Source organism: Eucyclogobius newberryi, unplaced genomic scaffold (assembly GCF_026437365.1).
Source record: "Eucyclogobius newberryi isolate DKJ021-1_F unplaced genomic scaffold, fEucNew1.0.hap1 SCAF_9, whole genome shotgun sequence".
In the NCBI taxonomy this organism is placed as follows: Eukaryota; Metazoa; Chordata; class Actinopteri; order Gobiiformes; family Gobiidae; genus Eucyclogobius; species Eucyclogobius newberryi.
The window spans coordinates 12111516-12132689 of record NW_027316532.1 but is presented as its reverse complement, the minus strand read 5'-3'; the positions used below and the strand labels follow the sequence as shown (position 1 = coordinate 12132689).

The 21174-nt window shown below is 45.8% G+C and overlaps 1 protein-coding gene across 1 annotated transcript; it reads right to left on the bottom strand.

The window, feature by feature from the left end:
- Positions 1-2096: 2096 nt before the first annotated feature.
- podn (podocan) lies at positions 2097-19367 on the bottom strand. The gene is made up of 10 exons (XM_072439250.1): positions 19117-19367; positions 18391-18484; positions 16579-16643; positions 15345-15454; positions 15122-15278; positions 11048-11163; positions 9237-9450; positions 7370-7813; positions 6829-6977; positions 2097-2488 (listed from the first exon to the last, which is right to left on the bottom strand). Exons 1-10 carry the CDS (start codon positions 19363-19365, stop codon positions 2338-2340), a joined length of 1749 nt encoding a protein of 582 aa, XP_072295351.1. The 5' UTR covers positions 19366-19367; the 3' UTR covers positions 2097-2337.
- Positions 19368-21174: the final 1807 nt, after the last annotated feature.

Here is a 21174-nt window from a genome sequence, read left to right as displayed (position 1 = left end):
GTCTCTGTTTGTCCCTGGCTGTGGCTCCAGCACATGGTGATGGAGGAGGTGATGGAAGAGGTGAGAATGGACTCAATGATGGCCGTGTAGAACTGCTCCATCATCAGCTTGTCTTTCCTCAGCTGCTGCAGGAAGTACATCCTCTGCTGGTCCTTCTTGATGAGGAGCTGATGGTGGCTCCCACTTGAGGTCCTGGTCATGGTGGCTCCCACTTGAGGTCCTGGTGATGGTGGCTCCCACTTGAGGTCCTAGTGATGGTGGCTCCCACTTGAGGTCCTAGTGATGGTGGCTCCCACTTGAGGTCCTGGTGATGGTGGCTCCCACTTGAGGTCCTAGTGATGGTGGCTCCCACTTGAGGTCCTGGCGATGGTGGCTCCCACTTGAGGTCCTGGCGATGGTGGTGCAGAGGAAGTGGAGGGAGTCTGAGATGGTGAGGGGGGCTGTGTCTTCTGGGCGTTGTACTCCAGGTTGTTTCCGCTCCACCTCCTGTAGACAGACTCACCCCCGTCCCAGATGAGCCCGATGAGGGTGGTGTCGTCATGGTGATGAGGGTGGTGTCGCACGCTGCAGACAGTCACACACTGCAGACAGTCGCACACTGCACAGTCACACACTGCAGACAGTCGCACGCTGCAGACAGTCGCACACTGCAGACACACACACAACGCAGACAGTCACACACTGCAGACAGTCGCATGCTCCAGACAGTCGCACACTGCACAGTCGTACGCTGCAGACAGTCGCACGCTGCAGTCGCACGCTGCAGACAGTTGCACATTGCACAGTCGTACGCTGCAGACAGTCGCACGCTGCAGACAGTCGCACACTGCACAGTCGTACGCTGCAGACAGTCGCACGCTGCAGACAGTCACACACTACAGACAGTCACACACTACAGACAGTCGCACACTGCACAGTCACACACTACAGACTGTCGCACGCTGCAGACAGTCGCACGCTGCACAGTCACACACTACAGACAGTCGCACGCTGCAGACAGTCGCACGCTGCACAGTCACACACTAGACAGTCGCACGCTGCAGACAGTCAACCGGAGGAGCTGCTTTGATCTAACACCAATAAATGTGAAGCGTCACTTATTGTCAGTGTAGCCCCAATAATGACTCCAGTAACGGGTTTAAACATTCAGCCGCGCCTATTGGGGCTTACAGCACGCTCTGGCTCTTAGTTTGTCATTCCAGCTGGGGCCAGTGCAGGGGCCAGTGCAGGGGCCAGGGCAGGGGCCAGGGCAGGGGCCAGGGCAGGGGCCAGTGCAGGGGCCAGTGCAGGATCGCTCTGTAAAACAAGGTGATAAACATCATCTGTAGGCTTATCATTCACTCTCAGATCTGCCTGCTGAATGTCCTGCCTGATTCTTTGTGCTCTGTGTGTTTCATTAAGACCGACACTCATGAACTGTGATGATTTTATTAATGAATATTAATGATTTAACTTATAAATGGGACAATAAACACTTTGTATAGTTTCATAAGAGATCAAGTTTCTTGTCTCCTATTCAGCCAGTTTTACAAACCTGTGTCCTTAAAATAATTTTATTTTTCCTGGTTTATCCAGTGTTGGTTACTAAGTCACATTTGTTCTAATTTAGTTTTCCAGACTCGTCAAAAAGACAATCAAAGACTGTAGAGCGTTCGCTGGACTGGAGTGGAGTGGACTGGAGTGGAGTGGACTGGAGTGGACTGGACTGGAGTGGCAGAGCTGCAGCCAGTGGAATGTTCTGCCGTCATCAGCAACTTTTACAGATTCAACTTCTCCAAGATGATAATGTCTTGCTAAATTTGCTATTTCGTTGGTCCTTCCTTTGAAAATAGTCACATGGGAGAAGTGTGACTCAGTAAATACATTTATCAAAAAAAAAGATAAGTCAAACGAGTCGAACACTCAAAACAGGAGATTGCAGCTGCCGCGACACTTAGGACCCTCCAGGACCCTGCAAGTCCAGGACCCTCCAGGTCCAGGACCCTGCACGCTCTGAATGCACCATTAAAGTGCCACACCCACAAAACAGTGACTACCCAGAAACCACTGCACACACAACAGTATTGTGAACTGTAAATGTGATTTATTTGCATAGTGAACATTCATTTGTGGAATAATTTGTTGTTGGTGCAAAGCTTTGTTAAAGTGTTTGGTTCAAAAAGCCCTTTGTTAGGCCGATGACAGACATGATTTATACATATACCTCAATACAATACTAATGTATTAACAATACAAAATGCAAGAAATGCCTTCATAACAACTTTAAGACTAAAAGAGTGAGAATGCATTGATCTGGCATCCTGCACCAGACGCTGAGACATTGTTGGATTGTGATGTTCAGACTTGTGTCTCGTCCTCTTCGTAGTCCAGCTCAGAAGTTTCTGTTGGTGCTGTTCTGAAGGAAAGTTCAAAGTCCAGCTCCACATCCAAATCAGGAAGATGGAAGAAGGCGCTCTCGTCCACAGAACCCAAGGTCAGACGGTTCAATCTGGGGAGAAAAAAACATGGTTCTCAGGTTTTGGATGAGCCACGCCCTCTACAGGTTTCACTATTGGCTCGTCCACTCCAGAGTTGCAGGTCCTTGTGCTTAACACAGGTCGGTGCACTAACTTAACATGGTCATGGTCACAGGTACTTCCTGGACCGGTGAGCACTGTGTGAATGTGGGCTCCTCCCCCATCACAGCTGCTGTCACAACCATGCCACGCCCAGCTGGGAACTCATAAATAACTCAAATTATACATTATTACAGTCCAATTAGGACAGTCCCTGTGCAGGAGGAGCGATGGGGATCACATTTATGATTAATCCATGTATGATTTGTTGAAATTATTTTTTATTTTAAAAACAAAAAGAGGACGAGTCTTGGCGCTGGAGCAGAAGCTCTACACAAGCTCCGTGTTTCACCCACAACATCAGTAAACACGGGAACTGAACCAACAAAGCTGAACACGGTTCCTCACAAGCTAACGAGGCTAACATGGCTAACAGGTCGAGCGCAGCTGCCGACAGCCTACTCCCGCCGACGCTGGCAGCCTACTCCCGCCGACAGCCTACTCCCGCCGGCAGCCTACTCCCGTTGACAGCCTACTCCCGCCGACGCTGTCAGCCTACTCCCGCCGACAGCCTACTGCCGCCGACAGCCTACTGCCGCTGACAGCCTACTCCTGCCGACGCCAACAGCCTACTCCCGCCGACAGCCTACTCCCGCCGACAGCCTACTCCCGCCGGTAAACAGAGCTCCGTCCCTAGCATAGGGTCTCCAGCCTCGCCCTTGTCTTTAGGAGGAGAGGAGATGACCTTACACACACATGATCATGATGTCATCCCTGAGAACTGAAGTGAGAACAGGGCGTGGCGCTGTAGGAGCTAAACGCTGTAGGAGTGGACGGAGCGGTGAGGCTGAACATCATATTTCATACAATATGGATAAGTTACAGGAGCTGCACTGTGGAAGGAGGTCAAGAATATGAAAAGTAAGATCCTGGATTTGGAGTCTGGATCACGTAAGAGAATCTCATAGTTGAGGGAGAAGAGGGGAACAATACTGAAAGTTTGCTGGAGAAGTCATCTCAGTCATCTCACACAGGACCTCCAGAGTGCCCGCTCTCCCGCCGTTGCTTTAAAAGTATCATTTGACCCACACAATCCCGGAAAAGACAAACGAGAGAAGAATGGACCAGGAAAACACAAGCCTGGGCCTACGGGACCAAGACAAACAAAGCTGTCGACCCATAAAAAACGGACCTCACAAGCTAACAGAGCTAACAAGGCTAGTGGGTCTGATGCACCACCACTCTTCACCCCCGGAGGGATGAGGTTCCGCTGGCTCGGATAGAGTGTCACTGCGTCATCCTGTGGGAGGAAGAAGAAGAGGAAGAAGAGGAGGAAGAAGAGGAGATGCCGCTGATGGAAACGAGAGCAGCATCCGATTGACGCCAATCAAAGAGGCCAGATATGTAATGGTCAAAGGGAATATTAATGGAAAGGTTTTTACTCTGCTGAATGTGTCTACTCCACCAGGGGGCGATATCACCTTCTATACAGATATTAAGGACCTGTAAACCACTCTGAGGGAACCCTCACATTCAACCTAATCCATTTAGACGAATAAACTCAAGCGGCTCTCGAGGAACAATTAATAAGAAGTTCTGTAAATTAATGAAGAATAAAAGACTGATTGACATCTGGAGGGAGATGAACCCTAATGCACGCAAATGTACACTTTTTATCCAAGTGCACTTTATTACAGAATAGACTATTTCTTAAGACAGATCTAAAACCACTGATTAGGACTTAAGTGACCGAGCTCTCGTCGACATCACTGTGGATCTGGAAGAACACACTATTGTTTTATTCTGTGTTTCTGTGAAGTACTACAAATAAAATGTACTTACTTCATTGACTTACTCACTTTGGAGGTTCAATGCCAGTAACTTAACAACCTTTTGAAAGGAAAAAATGTCAAACGACATTAAGACTTATCTGGAGGAAAATGATACTGGGGGAAACATCCTCTGAGAAAGAGAAATTTATAACCTGACTTCACCTGAAATTTATAACCTGACTTTTTATAAGTAATAAAATGCTCTTTACCAAACAAAGATATTATGAGCGTGGATGAGAAATGTCTAAATGACGATCTTGGAGACTTATATAACAACAAGCTGAAAGAACAGTTTTTAAAATACTGGACAGGCAGAATGATGTTATCTTAACTAAACAAGACCAAATTCAATCAGCATTTGAATCCTTATTATAAAAAAAAAAAAAAATCTCTAAAATTACAAGCAATAAGGACGATGATATACATTATGTCCTTGACACCCTCAATCTCAGAGTCAGAATCAGATTAAGGTTTATTGCCATTGTCAATGAACAAAATTCACAAACAACAAAATGGACCTGTAGGTCGAACGCTAAACCTGCACAAGGATCAGCACCACAGACAGCTCCAGGGACCAAAGAGCTCTGAGGACCTAAAGAGCTCTGAGGACCCAAAGGGCTATGAGGACCCAAAAGGCTCTGAGGACCTAAAGGGCTCCGAGGACCTAAAGGGCTCTGAGGACCTAAAGGGCTCCGAGGACCTAAAGGGCTCCGAGGACCCAAAGGGCTCCGAGGACCCAAAGGGCTCCGAGGACCCAAAGGGCTCCGAGGACCTAAAGGGCTCCGAGGACCTAAAGGGCTCCGAGGACCTAAAGGGCTCTGAGGACCTAAAGGGCTCTGAGGAGGCCTTGCTCCACGTGAGACCTGAGAGTGGCTGATACTGTCAGAGTGACATTAAAGTCAGGATCCCTTGGGTCATTCCACTAGAATCAATCCAAACTCAATTCTCACACCAGCATTTATTTAAACTGCATTAAGCCCAGGCTCAGCCTGTGGAATCAAATGTGTAATTACTTTTATATCTTTGTTTATGAAACCACACACAATCATCCTGGTTTATAGAGACTTTGTATTGATCTAAATAGAATTATAATTGTCGGTCAATGAATCGTGTTCTTCAGAGAATGAGACTGAGTATTATTAATGTTTTACTGAACAAGCTTCAGATGGAGCCACTTTATATATAAATATGAATATTAACTACCTAAAATCCTACACAATGTCCACAATGTAATGGCTCGTCATCTTGGTACAAATGTGTGAGGAGGAAACGAGTAAGAAAACTACACTATGGACTTTGTGTAAGTTTTAGTCAATAGCGAAGCCCATAGAGGGCATACATTACCTAATGTAACTGTAGTTCTAGCAGTATGTGTGTCCCTGTCCCTGACGGGAAAGAGGGTGCGTATCAAATACCCAGGTCTATATGGGGTCACACACTCACACACTCACAGAGGGTTACACACTCACACACTCACAGAGGGTTACACACTCACACACTCACAGAGGGTTACACACTCACAGAGGGTCACACACTCACACACTCACAGAGGGTTACACACTCACACACTCACAGAGGGTTACACACTCACACACTCACAGAGGGTTACACACTCACAGAGGGTCACACACTCACACACTCACAGAGGGTCACACACTCACACACTCACAGAGGGTCACACACTCACACACTCACAGAGGGTTACACACTCACACACTCACAGAGGGTTACACACTCACACACTCACAGAGGGTTACACACTCACAGAGGTTCACACACTCACACTTACAGAGGGTTACACACTCACAGAGGGTCACACACTCACTGAGGGTTACACACTCACAGAGGGTCACACACTCACACACTCACAGAGGGTCACACACTCACAGAGGGTCACACACTCACAGAGGGTCACACACTCACAGAGGGTCACACACTCATACACTCACAGAGGGTTACACACTCATAGAGGGTCACACACTCACAGAGGGTCACACACTCACAGAGGGTTACACACTCACAGAGGGTCACACACTCACAGAGGGTTACACACTCATAGAGGGTCACACAGTCACAGAGGGTCACACACTCACAGAGGGTTACACACTCACAGAGGGTCACACACTCACAGAGGGTCACACACTCACACACTCACAGAGGGTCACACACTCACAGAGGGTTACACTCTCACAGAGGGTCACACACTCACAGAGGGTTACACACTCACAGAGGGTCACACACTCACAGAGGGTCACACACTCACACACTCACAGAGGGTCACACACTCACAGAGGGTCACACACTCACAGAGGGTCACACACTCACACACTCACAGAGGGTCACACACTCACAGAGGGTCACACACTCACAGAGGGTCACACACTCACAGAGGGTTGAACATTAGATCATATAAATGACATTAGGTTCACAGAGGGTCCCACCTCAGGTAGAGTCCTCTGAGGTTGGGGGTGTGGTCAAAGGCTGTGGCTGGGATGGAGGAGATGCGGTTGTTCTGGAGGTGCAGGTACTGCAGGGACTCAGGCAGGTCTGGAGGAACATGGGACAGGAGGTTCCCAGAGAGGTCCAGGGTCTGCACAACACAACACTCTTATATACTTATAGAATATCTATATATGTAACTATGCATAATATCACCACATTGAATACTTCATTACTTGAGCTCTCCTGATGAAACACAAAAACAAACATAAAGTACAATTTGTTGTCCGTAGTCCAAATGAAATATAGTGACATATGACGTTAGATATCTATTATCTTGGATATTGTTTTCATCTGTACAGTTGTATTGGCCCCGGCCTCACACTGTTCACAACCGGCCCCCCACGTTTCACAACCTGTTCTCTTAAATGCAGCTTTGTGAATATATGACATAGTCTCAGTTAAGGAGAAATGCAGAAATGACTGTTTGGGATTGAAACTAATATATCAGGATGTTCTCTTGGCCTGAAGTGCGTCACTCACAGAGAGAGTGCTGAGCTCCATCCAGGCGCCCTGATACGCAGAGTTGACTTTGAGTTGGTTATTGCTGAGCACGAGCCTGCTCAGTTTGTCCATCCCAGACAAAGCTCCATGTGGGATGGAGGTCAGGTGGTTATTGTTGATCTCCAGGACCTGCAGGCTCTGTGGCAGGCCTAAAGGAAACAAGTGCAGGCTGTTCCCAGACAGATCAAGAGTGCTCAGATTGCGCATTTTCCTGAAGGCCTCGTGGTGCAGTTTGCCGCTGCTCAGCCTGTTGTAGCTCAGGTTGAGTTCTGTTAGAGTGTGCAGTAAGGCCAGGTCATTACGTCCAATCTCAGAAATGGAGTTGTGGAGCAGCATCAGGGTTTTGGCCCTCCGCGGCACTCCTCGAGGAACTCTCTCCAACAGATTATTGTACATGTGCAGAGTGTGCAACTTCTTTAGGCCCTTAACACATTAGAGCAGAATAAGAGAGTCAAGAATCAGCAGGAAATCCTTTTATTAAACTCACTGCCTCTGAGATCGACCCTCACTGCCTCTGAGATCGACCCTCACTGCCTCTGAGGTCGACCCTCACTGCCTTTGAGATCGACCCTCACTGCCTTTGAGATCGACCCTCACTGCCTCTGAGGTCGACCCTCACTGCCTCTGAGAACGACCCTCACTGCCTCTGAGGTCGACCCTCACTGTCTCTGAGATCGACCCTCACTGCCTCTGAGATCGACCCTCACTGCCTCTGAGGTCGACCCTCACTGCCTTTGAGATCGACCCTCACTGCCTTTGAGATCGACCCTCACTGCCTCTGAGGTCGACCCTCACTGCCTCTGAGAACGACCCTCACTGCCTCTGAGGTCGACCCTCACTGCCTCTGAGATCGACCCTCACTGCCTTTGAGATCGACCCTCACTGCCTCTGAGAACGACCCTCACTGCCTCTGAGATCGACCCTCACTGCCTTTGAGATCGACCCTCACTGCCTCTGAGGTCGACCCTCACTGCCTCTGAGGTCGACCCTCACTGTCTCCGAGATCGACCCTCACTGTCTCTGAGATCGACCCTCACTGCCTCTGAGAACGACCCTCACTGCCTCTGAGGTCGACCCTCACTGTCTCTGAGATCGACCCTCACTGCCTCTGAGGTCGACCCTCACTGCCTCTGAGATCGACCCTCACTGTCTCTGAGATCGACCTTCACTGCCTCTGAGGTCGACCCTCACTGTCTCTGAGATCGACCCTCACTGCCTCTGAGGTCGACCCTCACTGCCTCTGAGATCGACCCTCACTGTCTCTGAGATCGACCTTCACTGCCTCTGAGGTCGACCCTCACTGCCTCTGAGGTCGACCCTCACTGCCTCTGAGATCGACCCTCACTGTCTCTGAGATCGACCTTCACTGCCTCTGAGGTCGACCCTCACTGCCTCTGAGGTCGACCCTCACTGCCTCTGAGATCGACCCTCACTGTCTCTGAGGTTGACCCTCACTGCCTCTGAGAGCCTCACTGCCTCTGAGGTTGATCCTCACTGCCTCTGAGATCGACCCTCAATGCCTCTGAGATCGACCCTCACTGCCTTTGAGACCCTCACTGTCCCTGAGATTGACCCTCACTGTCTCTGAGACCTTCACTGTCTCTGAGGTCGACCCTCACTGCCTCTGAGATCGACCCTCACTGCCTCTGAGGTCGACCCTCACTGCCTCTGAGATCGACCCTCAATGCCTCTGGGATCAACTGGTCGATCACCCTTGCTCTACAAGATACTCAAGAGTTGGAAGGGGTTTACGTGCTGAAATACAATACATATTAATACATATTGTATATTTTTCTCACCACAGAATATTTGACTGCTAACATTGTCCTGACGACATTGGCATTACCTGGAAGGCAGCCGGGTGGATGGTGCGTGAGCGCAGCTTGTTGTTATGGATCAGGAGGTATTCCAGGCTCCGGAGCGAGCTGAGGCTGTCTGCTGGAATGGTGTGGATAGAGTTCTTCTCCAAGTGCAGCATGAGCAAGCTCTTTGGAAGGCCGCTGGGGACCACACTGAGGTTGTTGCTGGACAAATCCAGGTACTCCAAACTGCTCAGAGGACTGTGGGACAAGAAGAAGACATCAGTCCTGTGTGAGCCATGGACCTCCTCTATTTCAGTCCAGACATCTTCACCTGACCTGCTCTGAGCTCTTTGTGTCTTTGTGCCTCATCACAACCAACAATGTTGTTTGTTGCCTGGACAGCTTTGAACACTGTATTTTTTGTAAAGCTTCTGGTAAAGCACATAATGAGGTTTCTTAACGATTGTGGGAAGGAACGTGTCATGAAGGCTGCAAAGCTAAAAGAGACCTCCAGTACAAAGACAAGCTCGTCTTCATAGGAGGTCCGTATGGTGGACTGTGTTCTTTGTGGGGATTGGACCGGGATCTATCGCACCTTCATTAAAAATGGTCCTCCCTCCATTTTTTTATTCATTTTAAATTTGGATGCATGTTTTCAGCTTGAACCCTTTAGTTTCCATGTTATCCTTTCATCTTTTTCCTCTTTTGTAGTTCTTGTGTTTATATGTTGTGTTCGACAAGAGAGTTTAAAATCACTAATGGCAAAATCAATATAATAAACCCAGTGACATCGAAAGTTTTACGAGTAACATCCTTTAACATGAATGACAAACTGAATGAATTGATCAACAGAAATAATAGACAAGAGACCCATTTGAACGACATTGAACATCAAAAACTAACCAAATTCTGTTATGGAAGGGCGTGTCGTTCATCATACAGGGGCAGACATAAGAGAGAAGCAGCAGGGTTGATCTCAAACTGAACAGATTTTAACACAGTTTTTAATGCAAAGACAAAGAGCGCAGATATCTACCAAGTTTAGGTTTTTGCTCTGTTGAATGTGTATCATCCACCAGGGAGTGAGATCACCTTCTGTACAGATATTATGGACCTGATTGTAAAGTTACATATGTAACTACAGTTCTATGAATCTCCAGAGGCGGGGCGCAGGTCGAAAATCTAATGACAACAAAGTCACCTGTGACCTCTCTGTGACCTCTCTGTGACCCACGTGAGTCTATATAGTCACGTGACACCCAGAACCCAGCCCCTTTTCTTCTCACAAGCAACGCGGATTCCGAGGGACTGATCGCTCTGGTCATCCTGGCCTTAAGCACCATCTCCCTCCGAGATGGAAGGAACACCCTGCTCTATCCAGGACCTGTCCCACCATTGAGAGAGGGACTCAAGACGCTGGGGGGACATATACTCGCCAGCGCTTGTGAACGGCCCTGGTGCACGGCGCTATAGAAAATAAAGGAAAGATTATGTGTACTTGTGTGTTCATTATTTCATTCTCTCTGGTCGTTCTGTTTGTTCCGTCTAAGTCTTTAGTAAAACACTATCGTGACTCAGAGGTGTGAGTCGAGCCTTCATTCATCTGAAAAACAGGTTCGCGTCTGTACTTTTAAGAGTACGTTTAAATCGTTAGTAAAATCTTTAAACATACCTACATTACAAGTGTTTGTTTTTCTGTATTGTTTTACCAGGGTTATTCAATCAATCAATCCATCAATCCATCCATCAATCAATCAATCAATCAATCAATCATTCAATCAATCATTCAATCAATCCATGTTCTTGCACCTTTAAAGGATCTCATCTTGTGTCCTCAGAAGTGTGCAGCACGTACCTGAAGGCCATGAGCTCCAGGCCGGGGCTGCTCAGCACGTTCTCCTGCAGGTGTAACTCCCTCAGGTTGGACAGATTTTCAAAAGCTCCGGCTGGAATTTCTCTCAACTTGTTGCTCTGTAACAGTAACAAAAGCTTCATCCTTTGAAACCAAAATATACACAGAAAATAAAATGGCCTAGGTCAGTCAGAAGTATAATTGAGTATGACGTACATGAGCGTGTCGTCTTCTTCTTCTTTCAAATGTTTATATTTCAGATTTTACAAAATTTAAAACACAATGAAAGAGAAACAAAAAAAACAAAGTAAATGTCCCATTTAGTCCGTTCATTCATTTTCTCGTGCTTGTTCCTGTTAGGGGTCGTTAGGGGTCGTTAGGGGTTGTTAGGGGGCGTTAGGGGTTGTTAGGGGTCATTAGGGGTCGTTAGGGGTTGTTAGGGGTCATTAGGGGTCGTTATGGGTTGTTAGGGGTCGTTATGGTCGTTAGGGGTCGTTAGGGGTCATTATGGTCGTTAGGGGTCGTTAGGGGCCGCGGGGACTTGAACCTATCCCAGTGAATTTTCTTCCATTTTGCAAATGTCTAATATAATATCCAGTTCTGTCATAATCCAGTCATAATCCAGTGGGACAGTCATAATCTAGTGGGACAGTCATAATCCAGTGGGACAGTCATAATCTAGTGGGACAGTCATAATCTAGTGGGACAGTCATAATCTAGTGGGACAGTTATAATCCAGTGGGACAGTTATAATCCAGTGGGACAGTCATAATCCAGTGGGACAGTTGTAATCCAGTGGGACAGTTAAGTCATAATCCTGTGGGAGTGTCATAATCCAGTGGGACAGTTATAATCCTGTGGGACAGTCATAATCCAGTGGGACAGTCATAATCCAGTGGGACAGTCATAATCCAGTGGGACAGTTATAATCCAGTGGGACAGTCATAATCCAGTGGGACAGTTATAATCCAGTGGGACAGTCATAATCCAGTGGGACAGTCATAATCCAGTGGGACAGTTATAATCCAGTGGGACAGTCATAATCCAGTGGGACAGTTATAATCCAGTGGGACAGTCATAATCCAGTGGGACAGTTATAATCCAGTGGGACAGTCTGCCGCCCTGTGTTGATTTCATTCCAGTCCCAAACCACGATAATGAGGGGCCTCTTGACATCCACAGTTTAATGTCTGAATTGTTAACAATTGTATATATCTTAGAAGTTATTCCCCATGAAAGTTCTGATTTATTATCTTCAATAAAAAATAAATCTAAATTTGAAGGACAGCGCCAACATTCCACCCGGGGAATGTGGGAACTTAAACCGTTAAGCTACGACTTAACCACGGCTCTCGGCCTGGACAATAAATACAGGTGGATTATATACAAAATACATACATTTTTATTTAGTTATCACAATAGTTTATAATTGGCCTAGTTAGATATGAGGTCAAATGTAAAGGTCAGATGTAATGTTACGGCACTATTGTGTGTCATGTACTGTAACCGCTGGATACACTTCCTCATGGACTTCCTGCCGCTCTGCACTTTATGCACTTTATGCGAAAGTGCAGAGATGTTTGTTGAGTCCTGACTTTGCATAACACTATATGTGTCAGACACATCCCCAAAGATGACAGCGTTCCCACCTCCAGAAACATTTGATTTTTATGGCCGGAGCATGAGCCACTGACACCAACGGAGTTCAACAAAGGGAACAGAACTGTCCAAGTCAGAACAGATTTGTTCGCTTGGGAAAGAGGCTGGGGCAGAGGTTGTGGCAGAAAAGACTGGTTCTCGCCTTCCCTGTCTCCACATGTTTGGACCCTGTCGTGCCCTCACCAAAGACCCTCTTAATATTCAAGAGGGAGAGCAGGGGTCCACGACAGGACCGTCTCTGTCACCAGCCACCTGTCCAGCCCTGTCTCGTCACAGACGGCCGAGGTGGGGAAAGGTGACCAAAGAGCCCCAGCTGCACAGGACGGGCCTTGGTCTGTCCAAGGTATCGCACAGCTAGAATCAGTGACGTGGGGTGAGGTTCAGGGCTAGTGAGGCCCCGCCTCTTTCAGACTCAGATTTACAAACGTGAATGAACCAAAAGAGCTCCTTAAACAGTCGTTCTGGACCAGAAAGAGGAGAAGCTGCAGGAGACTTCATTCCTCACCGTTGTGCTGTAGAGTCCCACTAGCTCCGCCCTCAGTCCCACTAGCTCCGCCCTCAGTCCCACTAGCTCCGCCCTCAGTCCCACTAGCTCCGCCCTTAGTCTCACAAAGTCAAAAAACCTTGCATATTTTGACAGGCTCTGCAGTTTTGTGTCATCAAAAAGTTGTGCAAGCCACTAAAGTTTAAACCAAAGAAAGCTCGCTTAGCAAAATTATCAAACCTGACTTTGATCTGACACTGATGTTATCAAAAATCTTAAAAAACCATTGCCTCCGTTCATCTCTGACATAACTCATCCCAAAACAAATTAGACTGAGCAATCTATAAGTTTGGACACTAAATACATTTCGGGGCAAGCGGGAGTTGATCCCAGATTCTTTTGAACTACAGGCCGTGTCTCTAACCACTGGGCTAAACGTAGTGTTTTTAGAGACATCACTCCGTCTGAAGAAAGCCGTTCAGCTCCGGTGCAGGTCCTTTAGTTAGAACCTCTTGCTTTGATTGAAAATCCAGATTAAAACATTAAACTTGTAAATGTAATCGTCCATATTGTCCGGATTCTACATACAAAATAATAACGAAGAAGATAGAGACCTGTCCACACACGAGCACCTGTCAGCACCTGTCCACACATGAGCACCTGTCAGCACCTGTCCACAGACAAGCACCTGTCAGCACCTGTCCACACAATATTGAATGTAATGTGGCTCCAGAGGTTCCTGCGCACATTTCACTGGACGAAGAGGGTCAAATGGAGGAATTGGAGAATTCTTGAATCCTTCAAATCAACCTGGAAAGAGCTGATCCAAACATACAAACTAAACAAAGAACTTCAAATGTTAAACTGTGTGGCCTAATGTTGGCCACGGTTTGCACTAAACAACAGCCCAAAGGCTTCATGGAGAACACAAGGTTTTTTTCCATCAGCAAAAGAAAATCAAAAGAAAAATGTGATATGTTAAAGATTCCTTTGCCTTGGAGAAATAGGACTTTTATTGATATGTATAAAATAATAAGCTATTATAACAATGACCATTGTAACCCTTTGACTCTTATTCAGGCATAGAAATCAGACCTTATATAATAATAATATACAAATGCATTAATAATCTGGACAACCATTCCACTATATCAAAAATAAATAGGAAAGAGAAGGTGACACAAGAAGAATGTAAAACTATAAGTACAGCTTAATGAAGGACGTTTGGAGGGATTCACCAAAGTCCTCATGCTAACATGCTAACTCATGCTAACTGCTCATTTTAGTAGCCTCTTTAAACCATGTGTTTTGGGACTGTCCTGTTTCTCAGAAATATTGGACAGAGATTAACAAAGTCTTACAAACTCTTTGCCTAAGACATCCCACTGGACGTCAGAACTCCTGCCATGGACACGATAAATGGAGACATTTGGGACTTTTGGCCGGGAGAAAGAAGGCCATGGACGACACGAGCCAATAATCGAAGACCGACACAGGAACAGACGTCACACAAATGTAGATATTTGATAGACTTTGGACTAAGTGGGACTTTTATGTAGGACTTGAAGTGTTCATGTTCTGGCTGTGTTCATTGTTCTGTGTTTTGTATGTTTAAATTTCAAAAATTGAAAAAAAGTTCAGCTGGTTACCATGTGACCCAGACTGTGATCTTACAGTGAGGAAAGGACAGTCTTGTGACCAAAGATGACCACAGCAGACCTCGTGCACTGGGGTCATTGGTAATTGTCGATGATATTCTCGGGGTACAGCCAATCCCCCGCTAGTAAATGCAGTGTCTGATATTTGAGAGTCTCGGTCACAGAGTGAACCTTCCTCCCACTGCATGTCTGACCATCAGTAAACACAATGAAAGTAACGGCAGAAGTAACGAGCACTCAAACTCTGCCATAAGACACAACGCACAGGCCGGTCACCTTGAGATGGAGCTGGTGGAGGCTGGAGGGCAGGTTCCTGGGCACTTTGGTCAAGAAATTGCTGGACATGGCGAGAACCTCCAGGTTGTTGGAGCCATTGAACATGTGGTCAGGGAGTCCAGTGTCCACCAGTTTGTTATTGTGGAGATACACAGACCTGAGCCAAACAAGAGTGTGAGTGACAGCGGAGAGTGTGGAAGCCTCGCTGGACACACACGGTTACCTGAGTTTAGGCTTGTAGCCAAATGTATACGGATAAATTCTCGTAAGCTCATTTGAAGTAAAATCTGCACTTACTAAGGAGTGTGGCAGAGCCTTGGGAGCAGAGGTGAGCTGCAAGAACCACAACAGATTCTTTGTGAATAACTTCATTCATAATGTATTGCTTTCAGGCTTATAGTTTAAAGGTCCCATAACATGCAAAATCGACTTTTCAGAGCTTTTAACCTTCTTACATTGCTATTTGTGCTTCATATATGTACCCAGAGTGTTTTTTTGATTGATTCCCGCAGTGTTTAGCTATATTACAGACTATCTCCTTTCCTCGAATCTCCAAACTGACGGGGGGTGGCTACAAGACCACGTCATAACCACAGGCACGCGTCATCATCCCCCCTCCCCCTCCCCCCCTCCCGCCTAACGCCTCCCGCCCCCTTCCCCCCGGCTCCGCGCTGGCTCCAGGCTCGTCTCCCCATACAAGCCCCGGAGTTTTTCTGCTTCGATTTACGGCGAAACACGGTTCAAAGAGGCCCAAAACGTCATTCATGATATCGCACTCTTTACTATTATCACAATGGTGAAGGTTTATGTGGCAGTTGATGCAGCAACCGGGAAAATAAATGGAAAGAAGTTCTATCCGATACCGAAAAACCAGGAAATAAGAGCGCGACTATGACTTTTTTATATATATATATATATATATATATATATATATATATATATGTTCTGCGCACGCTGTAGAATAAACACCAGATTTATTTAGTCTAAAGTAGTGTTGATCTGAAGTTCTATCGTTTCTCACTCATTCGCGCGGAGCGGCGCAGCGCGGAGCAGACAACTGTGGGGCAAACACTACGTCACGGGTGGGCGGGGCACACACGCGCTCTGAGACTACGTCACGGGTTGGGCGGGGGAGCCAGATCACTCTTCGCAAGGGTGGGGGCAAATATCAAACCAAGCCGTCTGCATTTCCGGGTTGGTGAGGGGGTCCAAGGTCTGGGTGATATTTCTTAACTATTATGTCATGGGTGTTGCACAACCCTTATTATTATCAATTATACACTTAGGATAGACTACGAAACGTGAAAAAAAAGCATGTTATGGCACCTTTAAGTGAACCATGGTCCTGCCACTGCCCTGCCAGGCTCCTGAGGAAGGTGCACAAGGAGCCATCACTTCCCTAAGCTCAGTCACATGGCACAGGTCACATGGTCACATGTAGATAGTGTGGGACTTACATTGTTATTTGCCAGGTACAAAAATTCCAACTGTTCAAGCATTTCAAGGCCTTCATCCTCAAGACCTGTGAGACAATATTTATTATTCTGTAATTGATTCATTTATTTGCATTATAATGACTCTCCTAAAAGAAGTTGGGGTAAAACACCACAAATTATGGGGGTGTTCAGAACAAAATGTCATTGTCAACAGCAGAACAACACTTTCTGACTGGAAAAAAAAAGTAATATCCCTTTGTAAAATACTTTTCAAACTCTTTTGGCAGATACTCACCCTCTTTACCAGGAAACATCACTTTATTCATGACTTGATGACTGTTATAAACATGTTTGTGGTTAAGTCTAAGCAGAAGTTACAAATAGCCTATAGTTATGAATTATGAATAATTTTCTGTTTAAAACGTAGCAGCAACTTTGTAACTTTTCAGGTGGGGGTCAGCCACCTTCTTGTCTCCATGGAGATGACTTTGCTTGAACGTATTACAGAATGTGCAGATTGAAAAACCTTCTTACAGGAGCGAGAAGGTTGTCGGTCTCATTTATAAAACAGCACGTGGAACTGAACCAGGACTAACCCAGAATTAAACCAGTAAAACAATTCTTACAACATTTTTTATTTTTTGAAATATCAGGATTATGGGTCGTGGGCCGGATTAAATCACTTGGAGGGCCTGATTTGGCCCCCGGGCCTTATGTTGAATAGCCCTGGTGAAAGGCCTCGGCCAAACTGCACGTCTATTTCACCAGCATTAAAAGTGAATGAGAATGTCCACACAGTCCATGCAGGACATATGTGCAGGATATAATTATGTGCAGGACGCATGTGCAGGACATATGTGCAGGACGCATGTGCAGGACATATGTGCAGGACGCATGTGCAGGACGCATGTGCAGGACATATGTGCAGGACGCATGTGCAGGACATATGTGCAGGACGCATGTGCAGGACATATGTGCAGGACGCCTGTGCAGGACATATGTGCAGAACGCATGTGCAGGACACATGTGCAGGACATATGTGCAGGACATATGTGCAGGGTTAAGGTCAGCGCCGTGAGGGAGGAGCCAGCGCCGTCAGGGAGGAGCCAGCGGGTTCACAACACACTAACAGCGCCATTATTGTGTAAGTGGATGAAAACAGTACTACAGCCGAACATGTCCTTACGCTGAAGTCGTATCATACGACTTATGTATATATGTATATATATATATATATATATATACATATATATATATATATATGTATATATATACTTATATATATAAATTATACTTATACTAAACTGTATGTGAAGCACAGACTGTATTTAAATAAAGAAAATCAATAAATGTTGCAGCAGGTGGTTATTTTGGCCACATATCACATATATTGCAACATACTAATACTTGTATATACTAATACTTCCATGACAGAATTCAATGTATAAACAAGTTTACAATATATACTCTAATCAGCTAATTGTATTTAAGAATCAGTGTCACACATTTCAAAGTTTGTACCTTTAGTTTATAGTGTAATGGGAAATCTTGAAGCTTCACTGAGTTTGTGTAAAAGCAGATCTTTTTTAAATATAATATATGCTATGTCAATATGCATGAAATGATTTATACATAAGTTTATCTGTGGGACGGAAATGTGAATGTTTTCTTTTCTTTTTCTTCAGATGAATATTGACCTGTGGCACTGGCTTCCTTCAGCTGCAATCCACATGAGTCTTGTGTTGTTGTTTTTAAATGTTTTATGTCTGAAATAATAATCCCTGGGGCGTGGTCTCAGGGGCGTGGTCCCTGGGGCGTGGTCCTGGAGCTTACCGTTGTTGCAGAGGCCATTGTTCTGCAGGTTGAGCGTCTGGAGCAGCTGCAGGTGCGACACATGCTCCACACTTATATCCTTGATCATGTTGTCCTGAAAAACACACGATGGAGATGAGATCAAATCCACCACGTTTCTCATTAGTGACGTTGTGTAAAACTCTGTGGCGCTAATTGCTAATAGCATCTGCTAGCATCCATCAATAAATCCCAGTTTTTCAAAGACATCTGGACTTATTAGAGCAATTCCTTTTTCTGAGGGTATCTTCAGGTTCTTTAAAATATTATCATTGACATAAATACAAAGTTTGATCCAAGGGAACTCTGTAAATGGAAACTATCTATTTTTGTTACGGTCGTCAATAACAGTAACAGTGTATGTGGAGTAAATGTGGAGTAAATGTGGAGTAAACGTGGAGTAAATGTGGAGTAAATGTGAAGTAAATGTGCTGGACAGTAAAGGGTTCAGTTTTCATGTACTTCAGCTGGACACCACAGTAAATAACTCTTATTATAAGATTGTAGATTGTAGTAGTATTGTAGTGGAGACAGTGCTCCGGGCAACGCCCAGCCCATCACTCACAGGGTGGAATGCTTTTGAAGTTCTTATTCTCTCCTTTTACTGAACTAGACAAATCCATGACCCATTTTTTCCTTTCACTTTGACCAATGAGACACAGGTGGTGTAAAAGCTGGTGTTAAATGAGACGAGTGGGATAAACGCACCTCTAGATAAAGCTGTAGCGTGTGTTCAGACACGCCCTGGGGAAACTCGCTGAGCCCCGCCCCTGCACAGGACACTGTGCTTTCTGAGACACATTCACAGTCCAGTGGACATTTGACTTGAGTGATGTTTTCAGCCCGTGTCATGGGGGGCGTCTCCTCGTCCAGACTCCGAGGGTCCAGGCAGAGCACGGCCCAGGTCAGGAGCAGTGCACTCAGAGTGTGCGTCCAGAAGTGCTGCTGGACGACCATGACCTCTGCACAAAGACTTCAGACATGAAAGAAGCAGAAGATGAGCCAAGAGACATTCTCCAAAGCAAACTCTCTTTTGAGATAAAAGTGGAAAAAAGACAAATCTGTCTTTGAAGTTCACTGTCACAATTATATTTGTATCATATATATTTTGTAACACATTATGTTGAATGTATTTTCCATTCAAAAGCTTTGTACAAAACTATGACCATTTCCACATTTAAAACACATTTGTACAAGTTTAGTTTTTTATTTGCAGTTCAATAAAACGCAGCTGTACACGCTGAGTATATATATATATATATATATATATATATATATATATATATATATATATATATATATATATATATATATATATATATATATATATATATATATATGCACCCAACTTATTTATAGGGAACAAATTCTAGGTTATTTGCAAATCATTTTTGGCAGGAATTTGCCTGGGAACCAGAATACACACTCAGTCTTCAGTGAGTCTGGACACGCCCCGTAACACAGCTGCTGACCATAGTGCTTCTGACCGTAGTACTTCTGACCATAGTACTGCTGACCGTAGTACTTCTGACCGTAGTACTGCTGACCGTAGTACTTCTGACCGTAGTACTGCTGACCGTAGTACTTTAGTCTACACTTACTCTGTCAAATATGATTTCATTTGACGTCCTTTATTCCTCGTTAGCAGCCAGATTTGTTTTGGACCATGCGTGTCCCTGATTGGCTTATCCATCTGTCAATCATGTTCATCTGAGCTCGGGGACATGAAAACAGTGATCGTATAGGTCAGTTTGAAATAAGCTTGTCCGGGGGGTAAACGTGGGCGACATTTTTACTAAACGCTCTAAGAAAGACGTGCGTTTGTCTTCCAAAGGAGGAGGGACGTGTGCTTAGGACGAGTGCAACCGCCCGTGCCTGTCCTCATGCATATATACATTACCCTGCAGACCTGGTGTGTCCAGATGTGTCCAGATGTGTCCAGATGCGTCCAGAGGCGTCCAGAGGCGTCCAGAGGTGTCCAGATGTGTCCAGATGTGTCCAGATGTGTCCAGATGTGTCCAGAGGTGTCCAGATGCGTCCAAATGTGTCCTCCAGATGTGTCCAGAGGTGTCCAGATGCGTCAAAATGTGACGCTGTGTCTGTCTCGTCCTGCAGCGCTGTGAAGCCGAGTGCAGAGCGAGGAGAGCAGGGTTGAGGCCGGCGGGGGGAGGCTTCTGGTGCAGCTCCGTCCAACATTCACTAAACATGAGTCATATCTCAGAACATGGTCAACACCAGGCTGTGGAAGGAAGACCAGCCACCCACTGGGGCCGAGGTGAGGCCGAGGTGAGGCCCCCCACACAGTTATGTGAGGGGGGCCCCCCCCCACACAATTACGTGAGGGGGCCTCACATAACAGTGTGAGGCCCCCACACACAGTTATGAGGATGAAGAGTCAGTTTGAATTTAAAAAGACTTTTATGACACACATTTTATTTTTGGCTTTCAAAATACTGAACACTGAAGATTCTGACCTATTGCTGACCACAGACATTGGTCAGCGAGACCTGTGCCACCAGCGTGTCCTGTGCCACCAGCGGGGTGGCAAATATATTTATATATATATATAAATATATATCTTATACATGTCGGTGTAATCCCTCATTCGTCCAAGCGTGTTCCATAGTAGAAAAAGCTTCAGTTGTAGTCATCTGGACTCAGTTAGAAAAAATAGACGTTTCGACTCTCATCCAAGAGTCATTGTCAATAAAAGAATTTAGGTCGCGAACTCCGATATTTATCCTATTCTGTGGTAAGTCCAGCCCA

Excerpts from the sequence above, each read along its gene's own strand:
- podn (XM_072439250.1), bottom strand. The coding sequence starts at position 19,365 with ATGGTCGTCCAGCAGCACTTCTGGACGCACACTCTGAGTGCACTGCTC. Across the intron at positions 7,814-9,236 it reads TCCACCCGGCTGCCTTCCAG|GGCCTAAAGAAGTTGCACAC; the intron begins GTAATGCCAATG and ends TAATGTGTTAAG. Across the intron at positions 2,489-6,828 it reads CTCAGAGGACTCTACCTGAG|ATTGAACCGTCTGACCTTGG; the intron begins GTGGGACCCTCT and ends TTTTCTCCCCAG.